The 22,612-nt window shown below is 37.4% G+C and overlaps 1 protein-coding gene across 2 annotated transcripts in view; it reads right to left on the minus strand.

The window, feature by feature from the left end:
• Positions 1 to 22,612, minus strand: part of LARS2 (leucyl-tRNA synthetase 2, mitochondrial) — a 108,293-nt gene that overhangs the window by 22,738 nt on the left and 62,943 nt on the right. For both annotated transcript variants that reach the window (XM_032182153.1, XM_032182152.1), the window contains exons 10-14: positions 19,608 to 19,709; positions 16,460 to 16,575; positions 14,694 to 14,977; positions 11,293 to 11,391; positions 8,374 to 8,511 (exon numbers count right to left, since the gene is read on the minus strand). In XM_032182153.1, coding sequence (XP_032038044.1) covers positions 8,374 to 8,511; positions 11,293 to 11,391; positions 14,694 to 14,977; positions 16,460 to 16,575; positions 19,608 to 19,709 — 739 coding nt within the window. The remainder of the gene's footprint in view (positions 1 to 8,373; positions 8,512 to 11,292; positions 11,392 to 14,693; positions 14,978 to 16,459; positions 16,576 to 19,607; positions 19,710 to 22,612) is intronic.

A 22,612-nucleotide genomic window follows, 5' to 3' on the forward strand; every position in this document is an offset into this window, starting at 1 on the left:
GATGACTGTGCATTAATGGTTGCCACCTTAGAAAAAGCACTTTCTGCATTTATTCATGGTGCCGGGCTGACAAGTGTAAGTATTTATTTGTATTCTGTACACATTCTTGCATCCTGATTTAGTGCTGAGTTATTACAATGCCACTTCTCAAATTAGCATACAGATAATACACAGAAGTTCCTTGGCCAACTGTGGAAGTTCACCAAGTCTAAGCTAAATCCCCATTTGTAGAAGTGGGCAAGTACAAAACCCTTATCTTTTTTAGAAATATTTAGTTCTATCTTCTCTCTAAGAAATGCAGTATTTTGGAACAAATCAAATGCTCGCTGCACATTTCTTTCTATAAACTGAGAAGGTAGTTTCTCCAACATAAGCATTTGCATGCCTTGCCTCTTTGCAGAACTAACCATGAAGACCTAGCTGTAAGAAAAAGAGTACACGAGAAAATGGCAATGCTGGAAAGTTCACTTCAGTGGATCAATTTTTATTTTTAGCATCTTGAACATTAAAACTTTAATTTTCTAAAAAAAATTTACATCCGGAAGCGTAAGTTCTCACTCAATGTGTGTATCGCAGAGATAAAATGAGCCTTAAAACAACCAAAGCTAAAGGCAGTAGGGCACTCAGCAAGAAAAAACTCTAAGTAAATACTTTTCTGGTTGACAGATACATTATTGCTTCTTTTGAGGATCTTACATTTCTAATTCACCGAGTCAGATGTCTATTATTGTTTTCACTGGAAAAAGGACAACAAAAGTAATCTCTAGAGGTTTTGGTCAGGAAAGTAAGGCAGTTGTAAAAGCAGCCCCAAGAACTTTAGTGGCCAGGAAAGAGGTATGGAGCCAGATCCAAAGGGTACAGATTTGGGGCAGTTTTCCCATGGGATCCTCAGATACAAAGACATTGGTGACCATCATTTTGGAGGATGTACTAATCTGTCCTGCTCAGTATTGGCCAGTAACTCCTAACGCTCATGTGCTCAGCATTAAGCTATCTCAATTCCCCACAATTCCACCTAACAAAGGCCCATGTATCTACCAAAACACTTGTGTACAAAGGATGTATCACTTGTATTTACATATTTTTCAAAAAGCTAGAATAAATCTGTCCATCTAAAGAAGAAACAATAAAAACAGGCTTCCACATTTTACTTTACATTTACAAAAATCACAGTCCAAAACACTATTCACTTTTGTGGAGTCAATTTCATATTTCACAATCTTATGAAATATAAGCACGTTGATCATGAGGAAAATTTACTTAATGATTTAAAGCACAGTAATTTATTCAATAAAATATTTAAATCATTATTAAATTACACAATAAATGTGCATGTTTTTACTGTATTAAAGCAGATGCCTTCCAAATGCTACTCCTTAAAACTTTTGATGACTATCAGTCAAGGAGATATTTCAAAGAAAACCTTTAAATCACGAGAGAGAAAGCAACAGGCTTCAAACTTTATCTTCAATATATTCATGTTTGAACAGGAGTTTCCTTCCTTGCATATTTTGCATACTTCCAAATACTGTGCAAGTACTGGCACATGGTGTACCATTCAGTCACCAAGCAGCACTGGTCTGTACCATGCTACCTGCTTTTATCAACGATATGAAGTAAGAGGATCTGTGTAAATATTTTCTGAAGTCAGGTTTGAACACCGGTTGCCTGAAAAATCATCATATTTATAAGTAAGTTAAAGTAACTCAGGTAGATGAAAAATGAAGTCAAATTTGGGCAGTAGAAACAAACAAACAAAGTATTTTAAAAATAGGAGGCAATAATCAGCTTAAATCTCAGTTATCTCAAATTATCAAAATTAATGAAAAGACAAATATTGGGAATAAAAGTCCTGCAATCCTATCAGCAACAAGCAAGTATAAAAATACTTTAGGAGATAACTTTCCAGGACAGTTTCTTCTACAAACTAAATAAACTACACCACCAAGGAAAAACAAAAACATTTTGTTCTCCTACCATTCAGTACTTCAGTCTGTTTAAGATCTCAATTATTAAAATAGCTACACTTGTTGCTAACTAAAATAAAGCTAATGAGGTAGGCAGAACATCAAAATCAGATAATTTTCTCCACTGGAAGTGATTTTTCAGGGAACACTTATTTTTTAATGACAAAGCGTTAGTTCAGATCATATGCCAAGTTATTAAAAGCTGAATGCAGGAATGAGCATTTCCTATTTTTGTTTATGCTGACAGAGGCTACAAAAATGCAATACAAAATACATTACCAAGTATGGGGAATAAAAAACTCCACATGTTCCTAGTGGGAGACCGCAGGAGAATGGAGAAATGCCCAAAATGAGAAAAACAGAGCCTGCCTAATAAACACAGGGCTCAGAAACAAATTGAGCCCTGTAATGAATTTCTCCTGATGTGCGGAGTGGCTTTGCCAGTGTTGTAATGGCTCCATCGCATGGTCAGATGTAGAGTGACACTCTGATATGCACTAATAAGGCTGTACAACTATAACTTTCCCCTTCAAAGAAACTGGTGTGCTTCCTGGCTATGGAAGGGAACGGCAAAGATGCCACAGCACAGCACTTGGGGTAATTCTGATCTCAATACTGCAACACCAGCCTGTGGCCTGGCATCATAAAAACCTCGTGAGTAGTATGGCTGGGAAGCAATTGAAACAAAGCTGTGTCCAGACAGACAGACCAGACCTTTCCAGCACAATAAATGAAGAGGTGGCTTGAGTTTCTCTGGAGGCTCAGTCACCTTTTGAATTATAAGGATGCTGAAACTGGATATGCATTTACCTGCCTGTCATGTCTGTTTGCATCCATGCTGAAGTATGGGCACTTTGGCCTTCTTTTTATGCAGCTTTTGATCATCTTGCACATCAAATGGGTGCCCACCTGTGCAGTCTGTTTTGCATCTCCAAGGATTACCCGTACTAGGCATGAAGCGTGTAACCCACCTTTTCCCCCTCAGAAATTTTCCTATACAGGTTCAGGTCTGTGACAGACCAATCTCTCTGTACAGGAGCACACAAGGGATGAAGGAGCAAGCACGAGTGACAGCTAAGTGCTCCTGCTCAGTGCCACGTCCTCAGGCTTCTGACTGCCCTGGGTAAAGCAAGTAGTGGGACTTTCAATCCAATTACAAATGACCCAGCTGGGTCTGTGGAGTCTGCAAAAGTGATAAATACTGGACTGAGAAGAAGGGACAGCACTAGCAAGGGAGCTTACTGAATGTGTTTGCATCCCACATCTTTAGGAAAGCTGAGAAAGCCCAATACTGTGCCCCAAAGCTGAGACAAGACCTTGGTCAGTCAGTGGCAGCTGAGTTCAGAAGCTCATGAAATGTGCAGTTAGATCCATCTGAAACAAGCTGGCAATCCTGTAGGAGGCCACAATATAAGTGTCTAGGGGGGTAGGAGCAGATCGTTTTAGGCAGAAGAAAGATCAAACGATATCGAACAGCCAGACTGTACACAGTCAATAGCTGAGTGCTTTTAATGAAAATCAACACTTGTGATCAAGTCCCTAATGAACTTTGAGAAGCTCTAACACCCTTCCTTTATAGAATAAGCTTTTTCTGTCACAGATGCCTTATTTTATTTTGTAATGCAGCTGTGTAAAAATAGCACCTTCTTATTCAACACATTTGCTTTCTATCAGAGTCCTATCTGCTGACTTAATGGAAACAATAAACTTTTTTATTGCTTTATAATCCTTCAGGGAAGATGTGCTAGATTCCATTTACAATTATTCATCAGACAGAGCTGATTACTAAAGCCTAGGGAAGAGCCAAATTCTGTGCAACTTTTACCTGCAATACTATGGTTGAGCAGGTGTACCTGAGTGTGTCAACACACACACACCATGGTGCATTAAGCTGGAATAGACGAGGTAGGTGCTGGTCCCAGCTGCCTACATGGCCCCTCTCCCAGTGGTGGTGACAACAGCGAGGGCTGACTGGTCTGTGAATTAAATCCAGAACTGCTGCAGCTTACAGATTGCTAAAACAAAACAACATCAATTTGAGCTTCATCTCTCATCACATGTACCAGTACCCAGAGGGTGCTATTTATGCTGTCCTGTCATTATTAGAGAAAACGAGCAACTCTTCCCACCATTTCCAGTTCAATGCACTAAGAAAAAAATAAGATCATGCTCCGTCTCCAGGGGATATTTAAACTACATTTACACCTGGACCATTTTAGATGCCAACAAACATTGCGTTTGATATGAAAGTGTGACATCTGTAAATGAATGGCCTATAATATCTCTATTGTAATAATGTGCATTGCATGCAAGGAAATTGCTTTGCAAATCTGAACTATGGAATTTTTAACTTCTGATTGCAACCTCATTGTTATATTAACTGTCATTAATATAGAATTAAAGACTATCAGGAAAAAAGCAATGAAAGTAAAGAGGGTAGAGGCCAAACAATGAAGATTTTCATGAAGAAAAGCTATCAAAGTGAAAAATATAGATTACTGGGGGAACCTCATAAAAATTTGTCAGGATACTAGGTAACACTATGTACCTACAGATACAGCAGAATTTTCCTACATGTAATTTAATCAGTGAACAGAACTGAGCTACTACGGAAAGTTGAACATGCACAAGAGGGCAGTGTTTTTTAATGCTTTAATACACTTAATACGTTTATATATGTTTTCCCTCAGAGCTGTGGGCTTCAATACCATAACTTTAAGCTTGCTAATAGTAAGCTTATGGCTTCTGATCACCCTTTCACCCTTTTTGGATCTCTGAGATATGCCCTTGAGCAATCCTAACTACGCAAAAGTGGCTTCTGACAAATGCTAAAACGTTATTTTAAAAATGTTGGAATATTTATAGAGGACATGCAATTTCCATATCAAAACAACCTAATTTGACTTCATGGCTTAAAAGCACCTAATGTTTTAACTTGTGTAGAGCTAAAGCAAGCAAGCGATTTTATGCATGGTGAGGAATTTGTTACAGTCATCTTGCATTCTGAACACATGTACAAGCAGTACAAACAACAGGTCCTAGGGGCATTGCTGTAACACATCTCCATGTGTGCAAGTTCTCGAGTTTCTATGTGACCTCAAAGGGATTCTCTACAGTCTTTCAAACTACTCCTACAGAAAGCAATTTTGATTTTCTCTGCTGCTGTCACTAGATAGAGTCAGTGCTTCTTGTGCATTTTTTTCATTGAAGTTAGAGTCTTCTCTGAAATTTCCCGTGTTTAGACCAGTCTGCACTGCACAGTGCTGTTGTTCTGTCACAGCAGAATGTGAACAAAACACATTCCAAATTAATAGAGCTATTATTCACATAGGTTGGAATGGACCTTTGGAAGTCATTTGGTCCAACTCTCTGCTCACAGCAGACCTAACTTCAAAGTTAGAACAGGTTCCTCAGGGACCATCCAGATGAGTTTTTAAAATATTCAACGATGGAGATCTTACAACCTCTCTAGTCAATCCGTTCCGGTGTCTGACCTCCTTCACTGTCACATTTTTTCTGTCTATGCAGCTGGACCTTGCTGCAGACCGATTGTTACCTCTTCTCATTTCTCTGTACATGTCTGATTCTGTCTTCTCTATAATCCTCCTTTAGGTAGCAGCAGACTGCAACTAGATTCCCTCCTCAGCCTCCTCTTCTCCAGGGTGAACATGCCCAGCTTCCTCAGCCTCTCTTTGTATGCCACATGTATTAGTTCCCAATCACCTTTGTGCCTCACCACTGGATCCTCTTCTGTTTGATAATGTTCCTCACAGCTGGGGCCTCAAAGGAGGACACGATGTGACTTCCTGAGCACTGAGCAGGACATGCTTTTGCTAACCCAGTGCAGTATGTTCCCATGCCTACTGCTGACTCACATCCAACATGGTGTTCTCTAGGACCCCTAAAACATGTCTCTGTAGTGCACCTTCTTACTTAGTTGTCCCAGCCCCTGCTGTTTCCATATGTAGTCTGTTCTGTGTACAGGACTCTACATTTGTCTTTGCTGAACTTCATGAGATTCCTGTCACCACTACTCCCAGTGTGCTGTGATCAAAGAACCTGCGGAGGGCACATTTTGTTGCACTGTCTGGGTTGTCGATGAAGATGCTAAATAGAATTAGCCTCAGCAATGACACCTGAGGAACACCACTTGTAAATAACTACCAGTCAGACTTTGAACCACTGACTCTTTGAGCCTGTCTTCCCAGCCAGACCACGAGGATGCCATGAAAGTATTAGAATGAGTCTGGAGGAGGGCCACAAAGATGAGCAGGGGGCTGGAGCAGACAGGCTGAGGGAGTCGGGGTTGTTCAGCCTGCAGAAGAGAAGGCTACAGAGGGACCTTATAGCGGCCTTCCAGTACCTAAGGGGGAACTATGGGAAAGCTGGGGAGGGGCTCTTTGTCAGGGAGCATAGTGAGTACAATAGGGAGCAGCCCGCAATGGTGAAGGCCAGCTCCTTCAGCACCCCCGGATGCATCCCATTTCGTCCCATGAACCTGTAGGTGTCTGATTTCCTTAACTGATCCCTAACTCAATCCTACCCTACTTTGGGAAGTATCCCTCTCCCCCAGACTCTCCTACTAAGCACAGACATTGACAACAAAGGCTTTGGCAATAATTATCCTTCATTTCTAGGCTATTTGGTCTGATTGTGTATCAGGCCGACATTTTCCTTGATGTTCCTGTCAATGTTTCTGCTTCCTGTCAAAAGTCCTTCTTACTGCCTTCACCTTCTTCAGGAGTTTCAATTCTAGATGAGCTTTGGCTTATCCTAATTGCACCCTGCCTACCCAGTCAATGCTTCTGCGTTCTTCCAGGGGTAGCCTATTCCTACTTCCACTCTCTGTGTGCTTTTTTTTTCGTGCTTGAGGTCACTCAGGAAGCACCTTATCAACCAAGCTGTCCTCTTTCCAATCTTCTTAGTTTTTTTTGCACACCAGAGTGGAGGACCACTTACTTTGCAAGCAAATCTCCCCTTCCTTGTGGTCTCAGTTTACAGTAACAGTACTTCAGCCACCACAGTTAATGTTGTTTAGGGAGGTAGAAGAATTTGACTAGCAGAACTCTTTTTGCTGCTGTGTTACAACTCCAGTAGATGGCTGACAGATCAGCATTGTAAAGCATTTTGTAGCACTGTCAAGCCTGAAATTGCTTGCAAGAAAAAGCTCTGAATTTCTCTTCTAAAAGAAATAGTGCCTATGACAGAAAGGATCAGCTTTCAGAGGCCCATTCTGTCAAGGAAGGAGCTCTTCCTGCTGCAGCTAAGCAAGCTGGAGGCAACAGGGTGAACCACAGGTACAGAAATCATCCACAATTTCAAATACATCTTCCACTGTAAATTATTTTGCATGCAAGAATGAGTAATGAAAACAGAATCACCTCTTTTCATCAAATGATTATGAAATAACTCAGGGAAATATTCCACTGGCCCCATTACCTACTCCATCCTTTTCTGGCGTATGGCTACTTAAATTCAAGTATTGTAGCAAAACCACTACATTTAAGAGAGTTCAATGTCACGTATGTAGGTTTTACATCAAGTTTGGGGAATAAAAAATGAATGCAGAGGAGTTGCCAGCTGAGAAATTACTAAGCAGTTATTGTTACGGGATCACTCATTCTGACTTAATGTATTCAAACATCTCTGCTGATGGAAGAACAGGACAGAATACAGGTGAATGTTTCACTGTTCTGCCACTAGCATCCTCTCAGTAGAGGCATTGCTGGGATGGCATTTTAAGGTACAAAAGGGCAGAATTTCAGTGGAAATTGGGTCATCAAGTTGGGAACCTGACAGAACAAAGAATAGAACAACAAATGACTCACCTTCCTGCCTCAAGCTTTACTCCTAACCAAAACAAGGGATAATGAACTGGGCTACAACAGCATCAGTAACAAGAGTAGTTAAAAGTTATTAAATGAAAGTAATTGAATAAAAATAAATTAACAGCAGAAAAAAATATGTTGCTTTTGATTACCAAAAGACGCATTTTGTACTGTTCAGCTCCAAAACTGCAATGAATTACAGGAGTGCTTAGTTTTATACATCTACATGGTTCCGCTGGAATTAACGGTATTAGTATGCAGGAAGTAAAATAATTTGAAATAACAGCATTACTCAGAATGCCTGAAGTTACTTGTTTTTGTAACCTTTTGCAGGCTGAAAATCTACAGCAACATTTTATCACTTGCTCTGAGCCAGTTAATACCCATGTAGTAAATAAACATGCTATGTATGCATACATACAGCAAATGTAACAGACTGTAAGAAACCAAGTATTTAGCCAAGACTGATGAGCAGAAAAATTCAGACCTATACGTTCTATTATCATAACAATGTTCAATAACATTCCTGCTAGACAAATGAAATCTGAAAGGTTTTTATAGAAATATGTAAGGCTTACTTGTGTTTGGTCATCTTCAGGTCATGGCAAAAATGGCTGAAAAACCTAGCATAGAATAAGTGCATAACTGCGTGCTCCTTTCCTCCAATGTACAAATCCACAGGCATCCAGTAGTTAGCCAAGTCACTATTAAAGGGCCTGAAAAAAAAAAAAATAGGAAAAATACAATGTGAAGAAGAAAGATCAGCTCTTCTAATGTAGCTCATCATATTTGACTGGGCAAGACTATTTAATGAGAGCTACAAATGTACAATAAAACTTTAATTTTGCTATCAGATCTTTCAATTTTTTTAAGAAGTGGTAAGCTTTTTGAATCATATAGAAAAAAAAATCTCCACTTAAAAACAGCTCAACAAAAATGTTATTTTCATATATTTTAGATGTTCAACTAAGATTTCACGCATCACCTTAGAAAGTGATGAAAGTATTTGTTTGCTCTATAGAACGTTTTTCATAAACACCCTGTGGCTAGCCTTTAGATTTTTTACTGTTTACCAATACCAAGTTTTACATAAAAATATACTACCATGAAAGACTCAAAAGACATGCCCGCTTAAAAACAGTTGCTTTTTTTTAATCGGAGGTTTGCATTGTTGCCATTAGAGGGCAATGTAACAGCTTACAGTGCTGCAAAACGTTCTGAAGAGTCAGACAGGCCATCGTCCTCAAACTGGAGGACGCTCTGTGAATTTACAGTAAATGTTGGTGGTACTTTATAGTATATTTTCTACATTATTTGAGGCCACTCTGCATCGTTTCTTAGCATTGCTTGCTGCTTCGATAAATATTTGTATGTCTGCTGTAATGGGCTCCTACTTGCATGTATGTTCTTTGATGTATGCTTTACAGCACCATTCTAACAAATTTATTTTTTTGTCAGCTTATTAAATTATTCCATCTGTAACTTTTTTTATTAGTATTATTTTTTGGTGATAGCAACACTTTTTTTCCCACAGATCAGCCCAGAAGCAAATCATGGATGTGAAATTCATGTCTTTCGTAGAACAAGTCAAAACTTACCACACTTCACAGTGTTCCAAGATCAACAGAGTAATTCTCCCAAATTCTGGGTTTATGAAATGACTTACAGAAATAAAGGTTTAAGTATATGTAGCTCAGAAATTAACAAATACATAAAATGGAAGTAGAGATCTAGTACAGAAATGCGTACAAATGCTTTTATTTCAATATAAAACATACTCAGCTACACTAAGCTGTTACTTTGACAGCTGGATGTTGCATATGACTCTTTCATCTTCATCAGGAAAAGTCCCTCTTAATATTTCAAATTGTCACCGAGAAAGCAATCCATGTCACTTAAATAATATTATTAACAATGAATTCACACTGTCACTAGAAAATAACTAATGTGAAACAGAAGTGTTCACAGAAGAGTTTTCTTTAGTTTAACTGACGGATTACCTGGATGTGTGCTGCCAATATAAAAAAATAACTGGCCCAGCTATACTTAAATCACTTGGTACGTAGCATGCACCCAGACATTGTTCAGGGCAATAAGTAAATAAATAATCAACCCCCAAATATCCTTATATGTGGTATCAATATCAAAAATGCAACTCTTTTTATCTTAATTAGACTACATAGTAGTACTGTTCCACTAAATCCTCTTTGTAAAAGGGAGCAAGAAAAAATACTTGTGTATTTTACCCATATCTCACATAAAATCAAGCAGCCGAAACAGACACCTGAATGGCATTCTTGATGTGACCTTCTCAAAGCGTGCGTGCTCCATATACATGAAGACACTTTACACAGACATCGAGAATACTAAAATGGAAATGTCAATAAGAAAAACAAAATACATCCCACCAGACTCATTCACCAACATGACGCTCATTATCTCCCATAAGTTATCAGGATGACAGAAGCCATTTCCTGGACATTTTCCATTTATCTGTGCAATAACTGACTGACATGAAAAATATTCCTCAAATTTGCTGCCATCATACTGTCCTCCAGAATGGCTCTCAAAATATTCAAGAAATGGTAATGGCCAGCCATCCAGTGACTGTAGGTGGCAATCTAATTTGGCCAGTGCATGTGAAATGCTTTTGGACAACTGAGTCAGTCTCTGCAGGCTGATTTAATGCTGGTGTGACAACACCTCCAGGCACTATCAGCAGTGCTAATACAGGCAGACTACGATGCAGATAAATGGCTAAGTAACTACATCTATCTTCCCATACTCCTCATGCTACATCCACTAACACACAACCCATGAAAAATCTCTTTTTATTAATTACTAATTTAGTCAAAGTAATAATACACAGCAGAAGCTTGCTCTGATACCACTTCACTTTGTGTTTGTGCATGACGAAGTAGCCAGAGTTACTGGAACTCTGAAGAAAAGAAATTAAGGTGTAATTCTTCACAGCTGGATGTTACACCATACTATTCCTTCTCTTCCCAGTGGAAAAGTGCTATCTGTCTACACATCAAAATACTCAGTATATTACCAAGGAAGGTATGCTCAAAGCAAATTACCACAATCTCAGAGAGAGTCATGGTAGGCTGTCATTCCTGACAGCATCCTTCACTAACAACTATCTTTAGCTTCTCAGCTGAACATTTCCACTATGCCCCGGCCTTGTAATGCCCTTTCATGCAAACTCTGCCCCTTGCCTCGTAGCTCCTGCTGTCTACATGTACTGCTCTTGTGCATTTCCTGGCATGGGAACAACCAAATGCCACAATTTTGGAGCAATTCCTAGTCAACCCTGTGCAGCTCTCAGGCATAGAGCAGACACAAAATCAGGTTAGCACATAGGTTTAAACTGGCTTCTGCAAAAGCAGTTAAGCTAGAAGCACCAGCAAATCTGGCCTCTGTCCTCCTCCTTTCTTCCCTTCTACTCTGTAAAGTAGGCTTGCCCACCAGATGGCCCTGCATCTGGACCTTACCTGTCAGTGTTGTGAGGGTCAGTGTATCTCAGGTAATACCAAGCAGAATCAACAAATGTATCCATGGTATCAATTTCTCGCCTTGCTGCTGACTTACACCTGAGCCAGAGAGACACATAAGAACTATTTTTAGGTAAGTGACAAGCTTGGCAAAAAGAATAAACATGTACAGAGCAGCCATGAAGAAATTTAGATTTAAAACTGAAAGAGTTTGAACAGCTTGAAGAGTGATATGTTCAGAAAAAGTCCAGTGTGAGTAATAGCACCAACTCTCCTTTCTCTTCTATCCTAAACGAAACAAAATACAAACCAAAAAAGAGCCAGAACAGCCATAATATAAAGCAATAGCAGAAGACTGCACAGTACAAGACAGCCTTCTCAATCACATGTTCCTGGATTTTTTTAGATATGTCATTAAAAAAAACAACTAAGCAAGCTTTAGAGCATAGACAAGCATCCTTTGCCTTAAAGTTAGTGGGTACTGAATATATATCACACTTGCCAGGTACCAGCAAACAAATCATTTTATAAACACTCAACAGAAGGAGCAGGTGTTTGCCTCTCACTGATTGTTTTTACAAAAATGTCTTTTCGGATTCCATTTATAATCTCTACGAAAAAAATGAACTTAGTTCAGTAGTTTCGACTTTCACTGAGATGTATCAAATCTCTTCTAAAACTTGCAGCACAATTTTAATTTGTAATTACTGAGAATCGATTTTTTGCTAGGAGTTACACTGGCAGCACTGAGAAATAGTTTTAAATGACATTTTAGAAGCTCGGGTTATTTTCCTCTAATTTCTCCCAAACAAATTATTTATTTGTAGGAGTCAATAATTACATTTAATAAATTTCCATTTGTTGCAATAGATCTCTCTTTAAAACCTTTACTGCGAAAACAATGCAATTTCTCTAAAGTAAGCCTTTGCAACCTGTCATAAGCTTGTGTATAATATATGTAGTGAGTATCACCAGCTGTATGTAACAAATGGACACAACTTATAAATGCATGCAAAGTTACATGCAATAAATACATGTATGTATACATGTAATGAATTTACTTAATAAACGGGCCTTTGCTATTTAATTTTTTCCAGCTGCATTTGTAGTCTGTGCTCAAGCTTGATGGTTGAGCTGCAACATGTACCTGCCTGTCTGCCTGATGCTTCAGCTTGGCTTGCCAAGGCAAGTTGATGAGAATATCACAGGTTTAGCATTCGCCTTCACTCTGTCTCTGCCCCATATCCATCTCCATCAGCAAGCTTTTCTTTCAACGGGAATAATGTAGCAAAGGAATTTTACTTCTTTGTATTTGTTTTGTTTTGAATACAGAATAACCGTACAAATTTCACATATAAGCAGACTTGGCCAAAATTAAACTGCATTATACAGAAACAGTGAAAAGCAAGAATATTTTATGGTCATTGAACCATAATTATATCTGCTTCGTGCCTCTGCTGTTGCTTGTACTCTAAATGGACATGGCTCACTAACACAGAGACAGCATGGACATCTTTCAGAATTTATATAACAGGCACAATACTGTAATTTGATTAGACGATATTCAGACAACTAACACAATTACCTGAACTTGTATAACAATGAATAACTTAGGCATCTCTTTCCATTTATGATTGCTAACATTATTGTAGCTCAAATCTGAGTACTCACAGACCTTCATATCTTTCCATCTTGCTTTCCTTATTAATTCTAGATATTAAATGCAACTAATGAAGAAAAAAAAACTCATTATGGGAGAGAAGGACTAAAGGAAGGGATGACAGAACTTCTCAGAGCAAGGAAAAATGGGGATAGGAAGACTATGCACACAAAGGCAATAGCTCAAAGGATTTGAAATTGTAGCAGACATATGGATGATCAATACTGAAGACAACTATCAACTAAGTGAAAATAAAAAAGCCAAATAAATGTGATTATAATAATAAAAAAATTATTTTCAGCAAACTCTCATGTTCTAAGCTAAGAACTGATCCTGTATCCATTACTTCTGATTAAACAAATGCCCTTGGTTAACTTTAAAGTATGGCAGCCACAATAACTATATAGAAACAGTAAGGATTTGCTACATATCAAAAGCACTTTGTTGCACAGTAAGCAATAAAATTATTTCTGAATTAATTTTAGAAAGAAGCCAGGATTGTAGACAGTAGCTTTCAATAAAATCAGAAAAAAAAAATCAGTTAAAATTAGCAATTTTAGACCAGAGCATTCCCGGGGCCTTTACTAAACCTGAAGATCTTAGCAAGAATCACACTTTAAAATATGTAACTACATGTAATTTAAATAGGCATATCTGAGAAGAAATTTTCTAGGCAGATACATGAAAGTAAATGTGCATTTTATTTAAAATACATGTTACCAACAAAGATCAAAATACGTGTTTCCAGAGAACCACAGAACTGCTTTGCCTGAACTACCTAATTAGAAATGAAAACCACAGCAATGTCCTATCCTGGAAATGTTAAAATAAAGTGGCTTGTTACAAAACTGCTGCATTGTCAATGAGAGCCCTATGTCCATTTATATGTCTGGTTCTCTTGCCTGGCAGCCTGACAACGTACCTCCCATTTAGTCAGTCTGTTAGCAGCAGTATTGCATTACACTGCTGATGAAAAACTTCTCTGGGATAACTCACGTTCTACCAGTTCCTTCTGCAGAACCTGTATGCACACTCCGGAGTGCACACTATCTAAGCAGTCCCCAAGATCAGACACCTGATTTTCATGACTTATCTCTTGCTACTTAATTTGAGCTGTTTCATTTCTTTAACAGCTGGGCTACTAACAATAAAGATTGCAACATTGACAAGATGCATATACTTACTATCTCCTTCTACCTGAACTATAATGCTGCCATCTGTAATGTACAGTGAATGTGATTCTTCAGGATAAAGAATAATATAGCTGAGGCAACACTTTATTGTTGGACTATTGTTAAGAAAATGAACACGATATTAGTTTCCTTACCAAAAGGAAATATTTCAATAAACATCATAAGCTTTGTATGAACACTGCTGGTGAAAAGTAATGAAAATTCTTGCAGTAAATAAAGTGAAAAACACAGTTAAGAAAGGGAGGGCAGTGAGGAGATAATTCTGTTTTCCTGTTTTCATTCCTCCAACTTCAGATCAACAAGGTTTGCTTCAGCTTGTTTATGAAGCAGCAGCAGTGGGGTGGCTGTATTGCAAATAAGGAGTTTTACAGAGTACAGAATGAAAAAAAAAAAAAACCACCCCTTACACTGGGTCAGACTAAATATCCTGCTGGATTAGTGTCCTGTCTCAGAGTGGTCAGCTGTCAGTGCTTAAGGAAAGAGCACACAAAACATGCAAGTACAAAAGGGATCTCTCTCAGCCTGCAGTAAATGCTTCATTTTCTTACCTTGGACAGGCACAGTTCACCCATTCTGGAACAGTTTCTAAAGGTGAAGCTCCCTTCCCTGTGAAAGTGGTTACACTGGGCAGCACCACAGGTAAATCTTCATAAGGCACAGGGACAGTGCCACACGTCTGACAGTGAATGACAGGAATAGGTGTTCCCCAGTACCGCTGTCGAGATATTAACCAGTCTCTTAATTTGTCACTCGTTAGGTCTCCACCTATTCCTTTATTTTTGGCTTGCTGGGTAAGAGCTTTTAAAGCCTCCTGCCGAGTCATGCCTGTGAACTGATTAGAAAAAAGAGAAGCAGAAGAAAGAAAAATTCATACTTTCTATCAGGGAAAATGCAAGAACACACAAAAAATCACAAATACAATTTCAGAGACAATATTTAGGAGCCTCATATAATCTTCCCCTTCCTGTTTCTTAACATCTTCCTACCCAAGAGACTATTCACATTCCAGTTACTTGATTCATTTAAACCCTCTTGTTCAAACAACAATGTTCTTGATGGCCCAAAAAGAAATACACTGAGAAAGAGCTCTGTAGACCCCTTCAGCCTTTGTTGCCAGCTATGTGCATTTTCTGCTGATATCTTAATCAACAGCTCTATGCTGAAACTTCCAGAATTTCACCAACACAAGGTGGAGACTGAGAAAATGTGAATGGTAAACCATCTTTTTTCTCTTGTATTCATTTTGGGTTATTCTTTTTTTTTTGCTTTCATATACATCTTAACCATTTAGACCCTACATTTCATGTAAGAGTAGACACAAAGGTCATATTCTACCAAATGCATCTTTTCAAGAGCTGTAACAACATATACGCTTGATTTAAAAATAATATTCCCATGTCACTTCATGCAGAAGTGCTACCAGAAAGCTTACATCACATTTCAATTAATACACAGAAAAATGTTTAGCTTAAAAATGTATTCTGATGATGAAAAATAAGAACCAGCTTTTCACACATGATCAATTATTCAGTTTCTAGTATAAAACTGAGACCAGTTTCTAGTATAAAACTGAGGTAATTCTTCTGCTCTACTCTGCTCTTGTGAGAGCCCACCTGGAGCACTGCGTTCAGCTCTGGGGATTCCCCCAGTAAGAAGGACATGGACCTGTTGGCCCAGAGGAGGGCTATGTGGGTGATCAGAGGGCACCCCTCCTAGGAAAAGAGGCTGGGAGAGTTGGGGTTGTTCAAGCTGGAGAAGAGAAGGCTGCAGGGAGACCTTATAGCAGCCTTCTGGTACCTAAAGGGGGACTACAGGAAAGCTGAAGAGAGATTCTTTACCAGAGTGTAGTGATAGGACAAGCGGTAATGGCTTTAAGCTAAAAAAGGGGTAGATTTATTTCAGATATTCAGAAGAAATTCTTCACTGTGAGGGTGGTGAGGCACTGGCACAGGCTGCCCAGAGAAGCTGTGGGTGCCCCATCCCTGGAGGTGTTCAAGGCCAGGCTGGATGGGGCTTTGGGCAACCTGGTCCTGTGGGAGGGTCATTGGAACTAGGTGATATTTATGGTGCATGGCAGGGTCGTTGGAACTAGGTGATATTTATGGAGTTTTCAAACCCAAGCCATTCTGTGATTCTGTGCTTTTACGATTAAATTCCTCTCAAAAATTTGGTTGCATACATTCAGTTTAAGTATTAAAAAAAAAAAAAAAAAAAAAAAAAAATCCCTTTAATCAGGCAAAGTATTTGGGATGCTCAAGAAAACAGCTTACATTGTTACTATAAGTTAGAAAGAACTCCATACTTGCATACCCACCTCTCCAGAATTAATGACTCTCTCCAGACCATTTGGCAATTTTTCAATGACTTCAGTGAAAGAAATGCCCAGATTCTTAGCTATTGCAGCATCTTCTGCACTAGTACTTGGAATTCCTAGGGGAAAAAAAATCTGGTATTGACTAACATGGATATCAATCACCATTTTGGGGATAAAAGTTTTTATTTCTATGAAACGCTCTTTTTAACAATTTATGTTTTTCCAAAAGGGTTTAAAAATGTAAGAAAAATAAAAAATGTTTTCCTGTTCTTTAAGCAGTGAAATTCAAGCAGCAATAATTATTGACATATTTTCTCAGTAAACCAAATGTTAATCAACATTCTACCACAGAGCAAGCTGAAAATGAGATGGTTTAGAAAAAGCCTAAAAATTAAGCTATACAATTTAGACAAATAATCAATTTTAAATACAATTATATTAACTATATATAACATAAATACATATTTAAGTAATAAAAAATTAAATTCAATTTGCTAACATGACAAAAATATGAAACAGGTTATACAGTCTTCTTGTTTCAACAGTACATTTAATCTTTCTGCTTTCATAGCTTATTAAAATGTACCATAACTCAATAGTCCCCAACATTACTATCCTTTAACTTATTACGAAAGACATGATTTGTTTATCTCAGGGAAACAATTTGAGTAACATCAGTTTTCTATTCAGAATATATCTAGTGAGAGCACTTATGACCACTGTTAAAGTAATTCCTAGAAGTCCCAGTATTTAAGGCCCATGGTGCAATCTTTCCTTTCCATCTTCTTATTCAGGGGATATTCTTACAATTTGAACACAAGTTTCTCTAACTCATATAAAACATCTTATTATAGCAATTTACCAGCATCACAAAATGACATGTTATCTTTAAATATTTCTCATTCATATTGATAGATAGTGATGTTTTCCCTCTGATTTTGCTGTATGTATTTTAAAAGACAAGTTTTTGCTGATTTGGAGGGCTACCTTTCATGGCGTGTTAAGAAATTTCTTAACTTTATTTTCTCTGTGTTATTTCTGAATAAATCTGTTAGTATCAGATGTATTATTTCCACACTGAGATACATCCTACTGCATACTTTTTCCTCTTGGTGATAATTTCTTTAATATTTAATATGAACAATCTTGCACAATTACTGTCATCTTTAAAAGGTAAAGCAGCTTATTCCAAAAAATTCGATGCAAACATCAGGTTGGTGAAAACTGTAATAACTCTCAAAATATTGCTAAGCACATTCAAATTATTAATACACAAACTACTTTATTCAAAACCAGCCTAACAAGCATCTTTGATCAAGCGGTGAATTGCCTGCTATGGTAAATACATAAACTCTGTCAATACATGGAAATTCAGAAGCAGAAAACTAAAGAAAACCAAGCAAAACTCCCCTGTGACAAGTAACTTCCTAACAACAAAACACAAAATCACTATTTAATCTTTTCAGCAGATGTAAGCTCTTACAATTTAAGGGCTCAATTATAGCGTGAAGTCTGAATCTTAATTTGTCAAAGAGCCCTGCAGTCTACAACAGGTGTCTTCACAATATGTTCTACAAATGGAAAAAAGAGTACCCCACTTTTTGGTCTTCCTTCTGTTGAAAAGATGATTCTATAAAGCACTTTCCCAAAGCTCAACAGCTGGCATCCAGAACTTCCTGGGAAGATCTGGGATACTTCCAACAGACATAAGGCCAAGGTACATGCCAGTTAACAAGCTGGAAGCTTTTAATGATAAATAAGATTAGGTATCTCAATTATTTGGCTTCTCTTACGCAAGGGGAGGTTCTGGTTTTCAAAAACAGATTCACTTCTAAAGTGTAAGATGTGGACATGTAATAAGGAAGGTATACAGCCTAAGTGGATAATTTCAATCAGCCTTATGAGGGTCATCCAAGATACTTTTGCACAATGTTCTCAGTAAAAGCAGCATTTAGTAGCATGGCACAGCCACCTAAGTAGTTCTCCACAGTCAGATAGTTTTATCCAGTTCAGTTGCTGTGCAGGAAAAGCCACCACATAGGCAGTGGTGTAGAGGATGTCTTAGCAGCTGCAGAGAAGGAAAGAAGTAACAGCAAAAGGGAGAAAACAAATGGAAGTTAAGGAATAAGGAAGGTAGTGCAATGGCAGTGTGTGTCTGTGTGTGTGAGTGAAGAGATATAAAAGAACCATATCCCATTAGTACTGGCACAGAATGTTGCCTGTTTATTTCAGCTAAGATGAAACCACAGCAAAAACTAACAGTAAACAAGACACCTGGTGTGTACTATTGATGAAGATAAACCTTGCAGAAAAAAGATGGACATAACTATTAAAAGTTAGTGCAATTTCAAGTTTTTATGTAGAAGGACTGCCACATCATGTATGTACCTACCTGCCCAGGTTGAAGCGCTAGGCTCCCTGTGCAGAAAGGAGTAAGATAGGCTGCTTCATGGGACAGCTTTGAGAACAGAAGCCCATTTCAGATGATTGAGATTATCCACTAGCAATGTCCTTCCCCATCTGTTTATGGAACCTCCTCAATCCTAAATTAGGGGCCTAAACTTATTACTTAAACTTAATACTTCCTTTAGAGCTAAAGGGTGTAAGACAACTGTCCAAGACTACCTGAACAGTTACTGCCCACTCTGAATTGGTTTCCCGATTTCAACACAAACCTGGAATTTTTGGATCTTTACTGGGGGAAACCTAAACCTGTCTGAAACATTTCTCTATAACTATGCACATCCTTTTTTAAGCATATAAAAAAAAAAGTCAGTTATTTGTAAAATGTTTTTGTCAAACAATGGTACAGTTCTGTTTTGATTAAGGATGGTAAGAGCCAAATACGCATGCATTGTAGGTAATCAATCCTCTTGAGATATGCAGATCCTCAAATTTAGCTCATTAAATGAACTAATTTTATAATATTTCCATTAAAATGCATCATCCTGTAAATCTCTCCCCCAGACAGATTCTACATTGCTACTTTTCCTTTCCTTCTTCATTAATGAAGAACAGTAATGAAGAACAGAGTTCCAAAGTCCAGAAGAGAACTGCGATGATCAAAGATTTATCACAAAAGTATCTGGTGCTCCAACACAGCAGCTGAAAACTATACTACTCTACTTACATGATAACTGTCACATACCTATTTTAGTGTCAAGAAAATTCTCAAAACTTGTTGCTGAGATTACTACAGGAATCTCTTGATTGGTAAGCAAATTCACAGCTGTCACTGAAGTGAGTGAGTCTGAAAACAAATGATCACAATAAGTAAAATATGACAGATGATATGACAAGAACATTACTTACTGTTAAAACTCAGTTCATCTTATACATTAAATTTATATTAAAATTTTGTTTAAATAAGAAAGATAATAAAAAACGTAATCACATTTCTAAAAAGTTCACAGATACTAAAATCCTCTGTGAGTCAAACATGACTAATAAATTTTCATGATTAGAAAACATTTTTATAACAAACACTTGACTAAAAACTCAGTAAGATGGGGACTACAATAAAAAAAAATCCTTGATCAAAATGCAGGCTTGCTGCAAAGTTGTATGAATTGACTCTAATACATACTCACAGACATTATTCCAAAATTAAGCAGAACATTCAGTTATTTAGATGAATCTGAAGGGAAGCATATACACTATGCTTATGACTTGCTTTCTTACAGAAGGACTATGCATCACTGACCAACGTAAAAAGAAAATCTAAGTAACCAACTGATTTCCAAACAGAATATTCATGTTGATATTAGGGATTGGCCTACAGAAAATATCTTGGAACCAAATGTTCACAGGAAAGTGGAGTCAGAGGAAGAAAATCAAGGATGAGGACTGTGATCAACTGAAATTGACTTACACTGTGTTACTTCGGTGTCCTGGTAAGAAGAAAATCTAACTTGTACATCCCAAGTTTTGAAGATTCAAAATCCAGATCTCAATTTGGACCTGTTTCTTGATATTACTTTTAGTGCTTTTAAAGCTAAAAGCAGCTTCCAAACTACTACGTAAAGAGCTGATGCTTTTGAAACTCAGTCATGTGCATTAACACTGCACATCATGCCATGCAGCAGTAAGGAAAGCAAACTTATTTAGTCAAAGGTTCTGCAGTACAATGCCTACCCTTGACAAATAGGATCTTGGGACCTTTAGTGGTCAGTGAAAGTTTAAAAGGCCTCCATTTTTAAGACCTATTTTTAGAGACTCACATACAGTTGATGAAATTTATTCTCATTTTGCACGGATGAGGTACCAAATCAGTGTTTAAGGAATATGACTCTCCATACGATAATTATAATACAGACCACTGAGAGCTCCCTTTCACCCACCTTTGTGGAAAGCTGTGGAGAGTCTGAGGCTTACATAAAGTCTGCCTTAAATAAAATAACATCATTCTACAGTACAGGGCTACTTTATCTCATCAGCCTTTTTAAAACTAACTATATACTTATTTACCTTACTACTTTTTCAAATTTCAGGTCTCTGAGATATACATATTCTAGAGAAAATTTCTCCTGTTCAAACCACTGCACTTAGCTTTCCTCCTCTGTTTAAAAAAAGGTACAAAATGAATAATCTCACTTTTTAAAAGCAACTAAGAAAAACGCCTTGTGAACAGGAAGCAGAGTGGGTAGGGCAGACGGTTTTTAAAAATAACTCCTCTCTCCCACCCAGCAATAATTCTGATTTTATGCTGGAACTCAAAATAGTAATTCTCCAGCTTATGGAGATGCTCTTTCTTTTGCTCACATCATTATTATAATAGCTGTAAAGAAACGATACTACAGTTACAAATGTAAAACAATGCATGTCTGGTATTATAATGAGCTAATGAACAATGTAAGGGTCAAATCTCAGACATATCATACTTAGAAGGTGACTTAGAGGAAGACTTACCAGATTCTAGATTAACATATTTTTTTCTACGCAAAAAAAATGAATGCCTGAAAACTGGTTGCTCACTTCTATTTAAATGATAATGACTCTGATATAATATAGAAATACAGCTCTGATAAAATACAGAGCTTTACTCTAGGAGTACAGCTATAAGAACTTTAAGTTACTTTGCCATACGACATCCTTTTTTCTCCCTTGAATAGATACATACCATCTTAATTATCTAAATGAGAACACAATGAAGAAAGAGAGTTACAAAACTACACTTGCTGCAAAGCAAAAATAATTTTATTTTTTTTTTATAATGTCATTGATGATTCATATTTTTTAATCTAGTTAATGATGGAAATATGGCCTATTCAAGGCCATCTTACGTTTCTTTTGACTTCAATGCCATTGTTGACCCTTACTAAATAACATAACTGAAATGCAAACCTGAATGTCCATGTAAGAATTCTTCTCTTTTATGTTTTCTTCTTTGGAAAACACCAATCTTTGTCTTTGAAATGCTCAGGGAACAGTACAAAGTATCAGCCAAGTTCAACTGAAGAATGTATGTAAGTACATTTACAAGTAGCAATAGTAGATTTATGATTCTGGAACTGTTTCCACTTTAAAGACTCTTTTTGAATGTCTTATTGCTGTCATTAATCTGAAAGTTTCTTAATGTAGCTCAACCAAAAGGTGAAGTTTACTGTTAACAGAAACCCAAAAAAAAGCCTTTCAAATATTTCCATGTAAAATTAATATAAAAAAAAAAATACTGCTCCACACGAAAAACAAGTTTTGCAGTTGTGTGGTTTGGCTTAAAGCACAAGGGTTCAACAAAGATACAGGCACATACATGAATGTGCATTTCTGGGGTCAGTGCTTTGTTTTTTGAATTGTACAAATTGAAAATTTGTTCCTTTATTCCTTAATAAAAATTCTCCAAGCTTTGCTTGGCTCTGAGACAAGGACTCTACATACTCCACACATTCAAGCTCCATTTTTCCTGCTACCAAGAAAATGTTATTAAGGTTATAGAAATGAAACACCTCAAAATAAAGCAGGTTCTTTGCAACCACAACTATTTCCCATAAGATTCCTGCTTCATTTGCTGTTGACATTGGATGTTATATATCCAATGTTGACATTGGATGTTATATACAATGAAGCCAGATTTTTTTGCCACATTTTAGAAAATAATAAATATTGAACACAAACCTGAGGTGGAAACAAAATATATTCAATATACTTTGTATT

The sequence above is a fragment of the Aythya fuligula genome, chromosome 2 (assembly GCF_009819795.1).
Source record: "Aythya fuligula isolate bAytFul2 chromosome 2, bAytFul2.pri, whole genome shotgun sequence".
NCBI lineage: Eukaryota > Metazoa > Chordata > Aves > Anseriformes > Anatidae > Aythya > Aythya fuligula.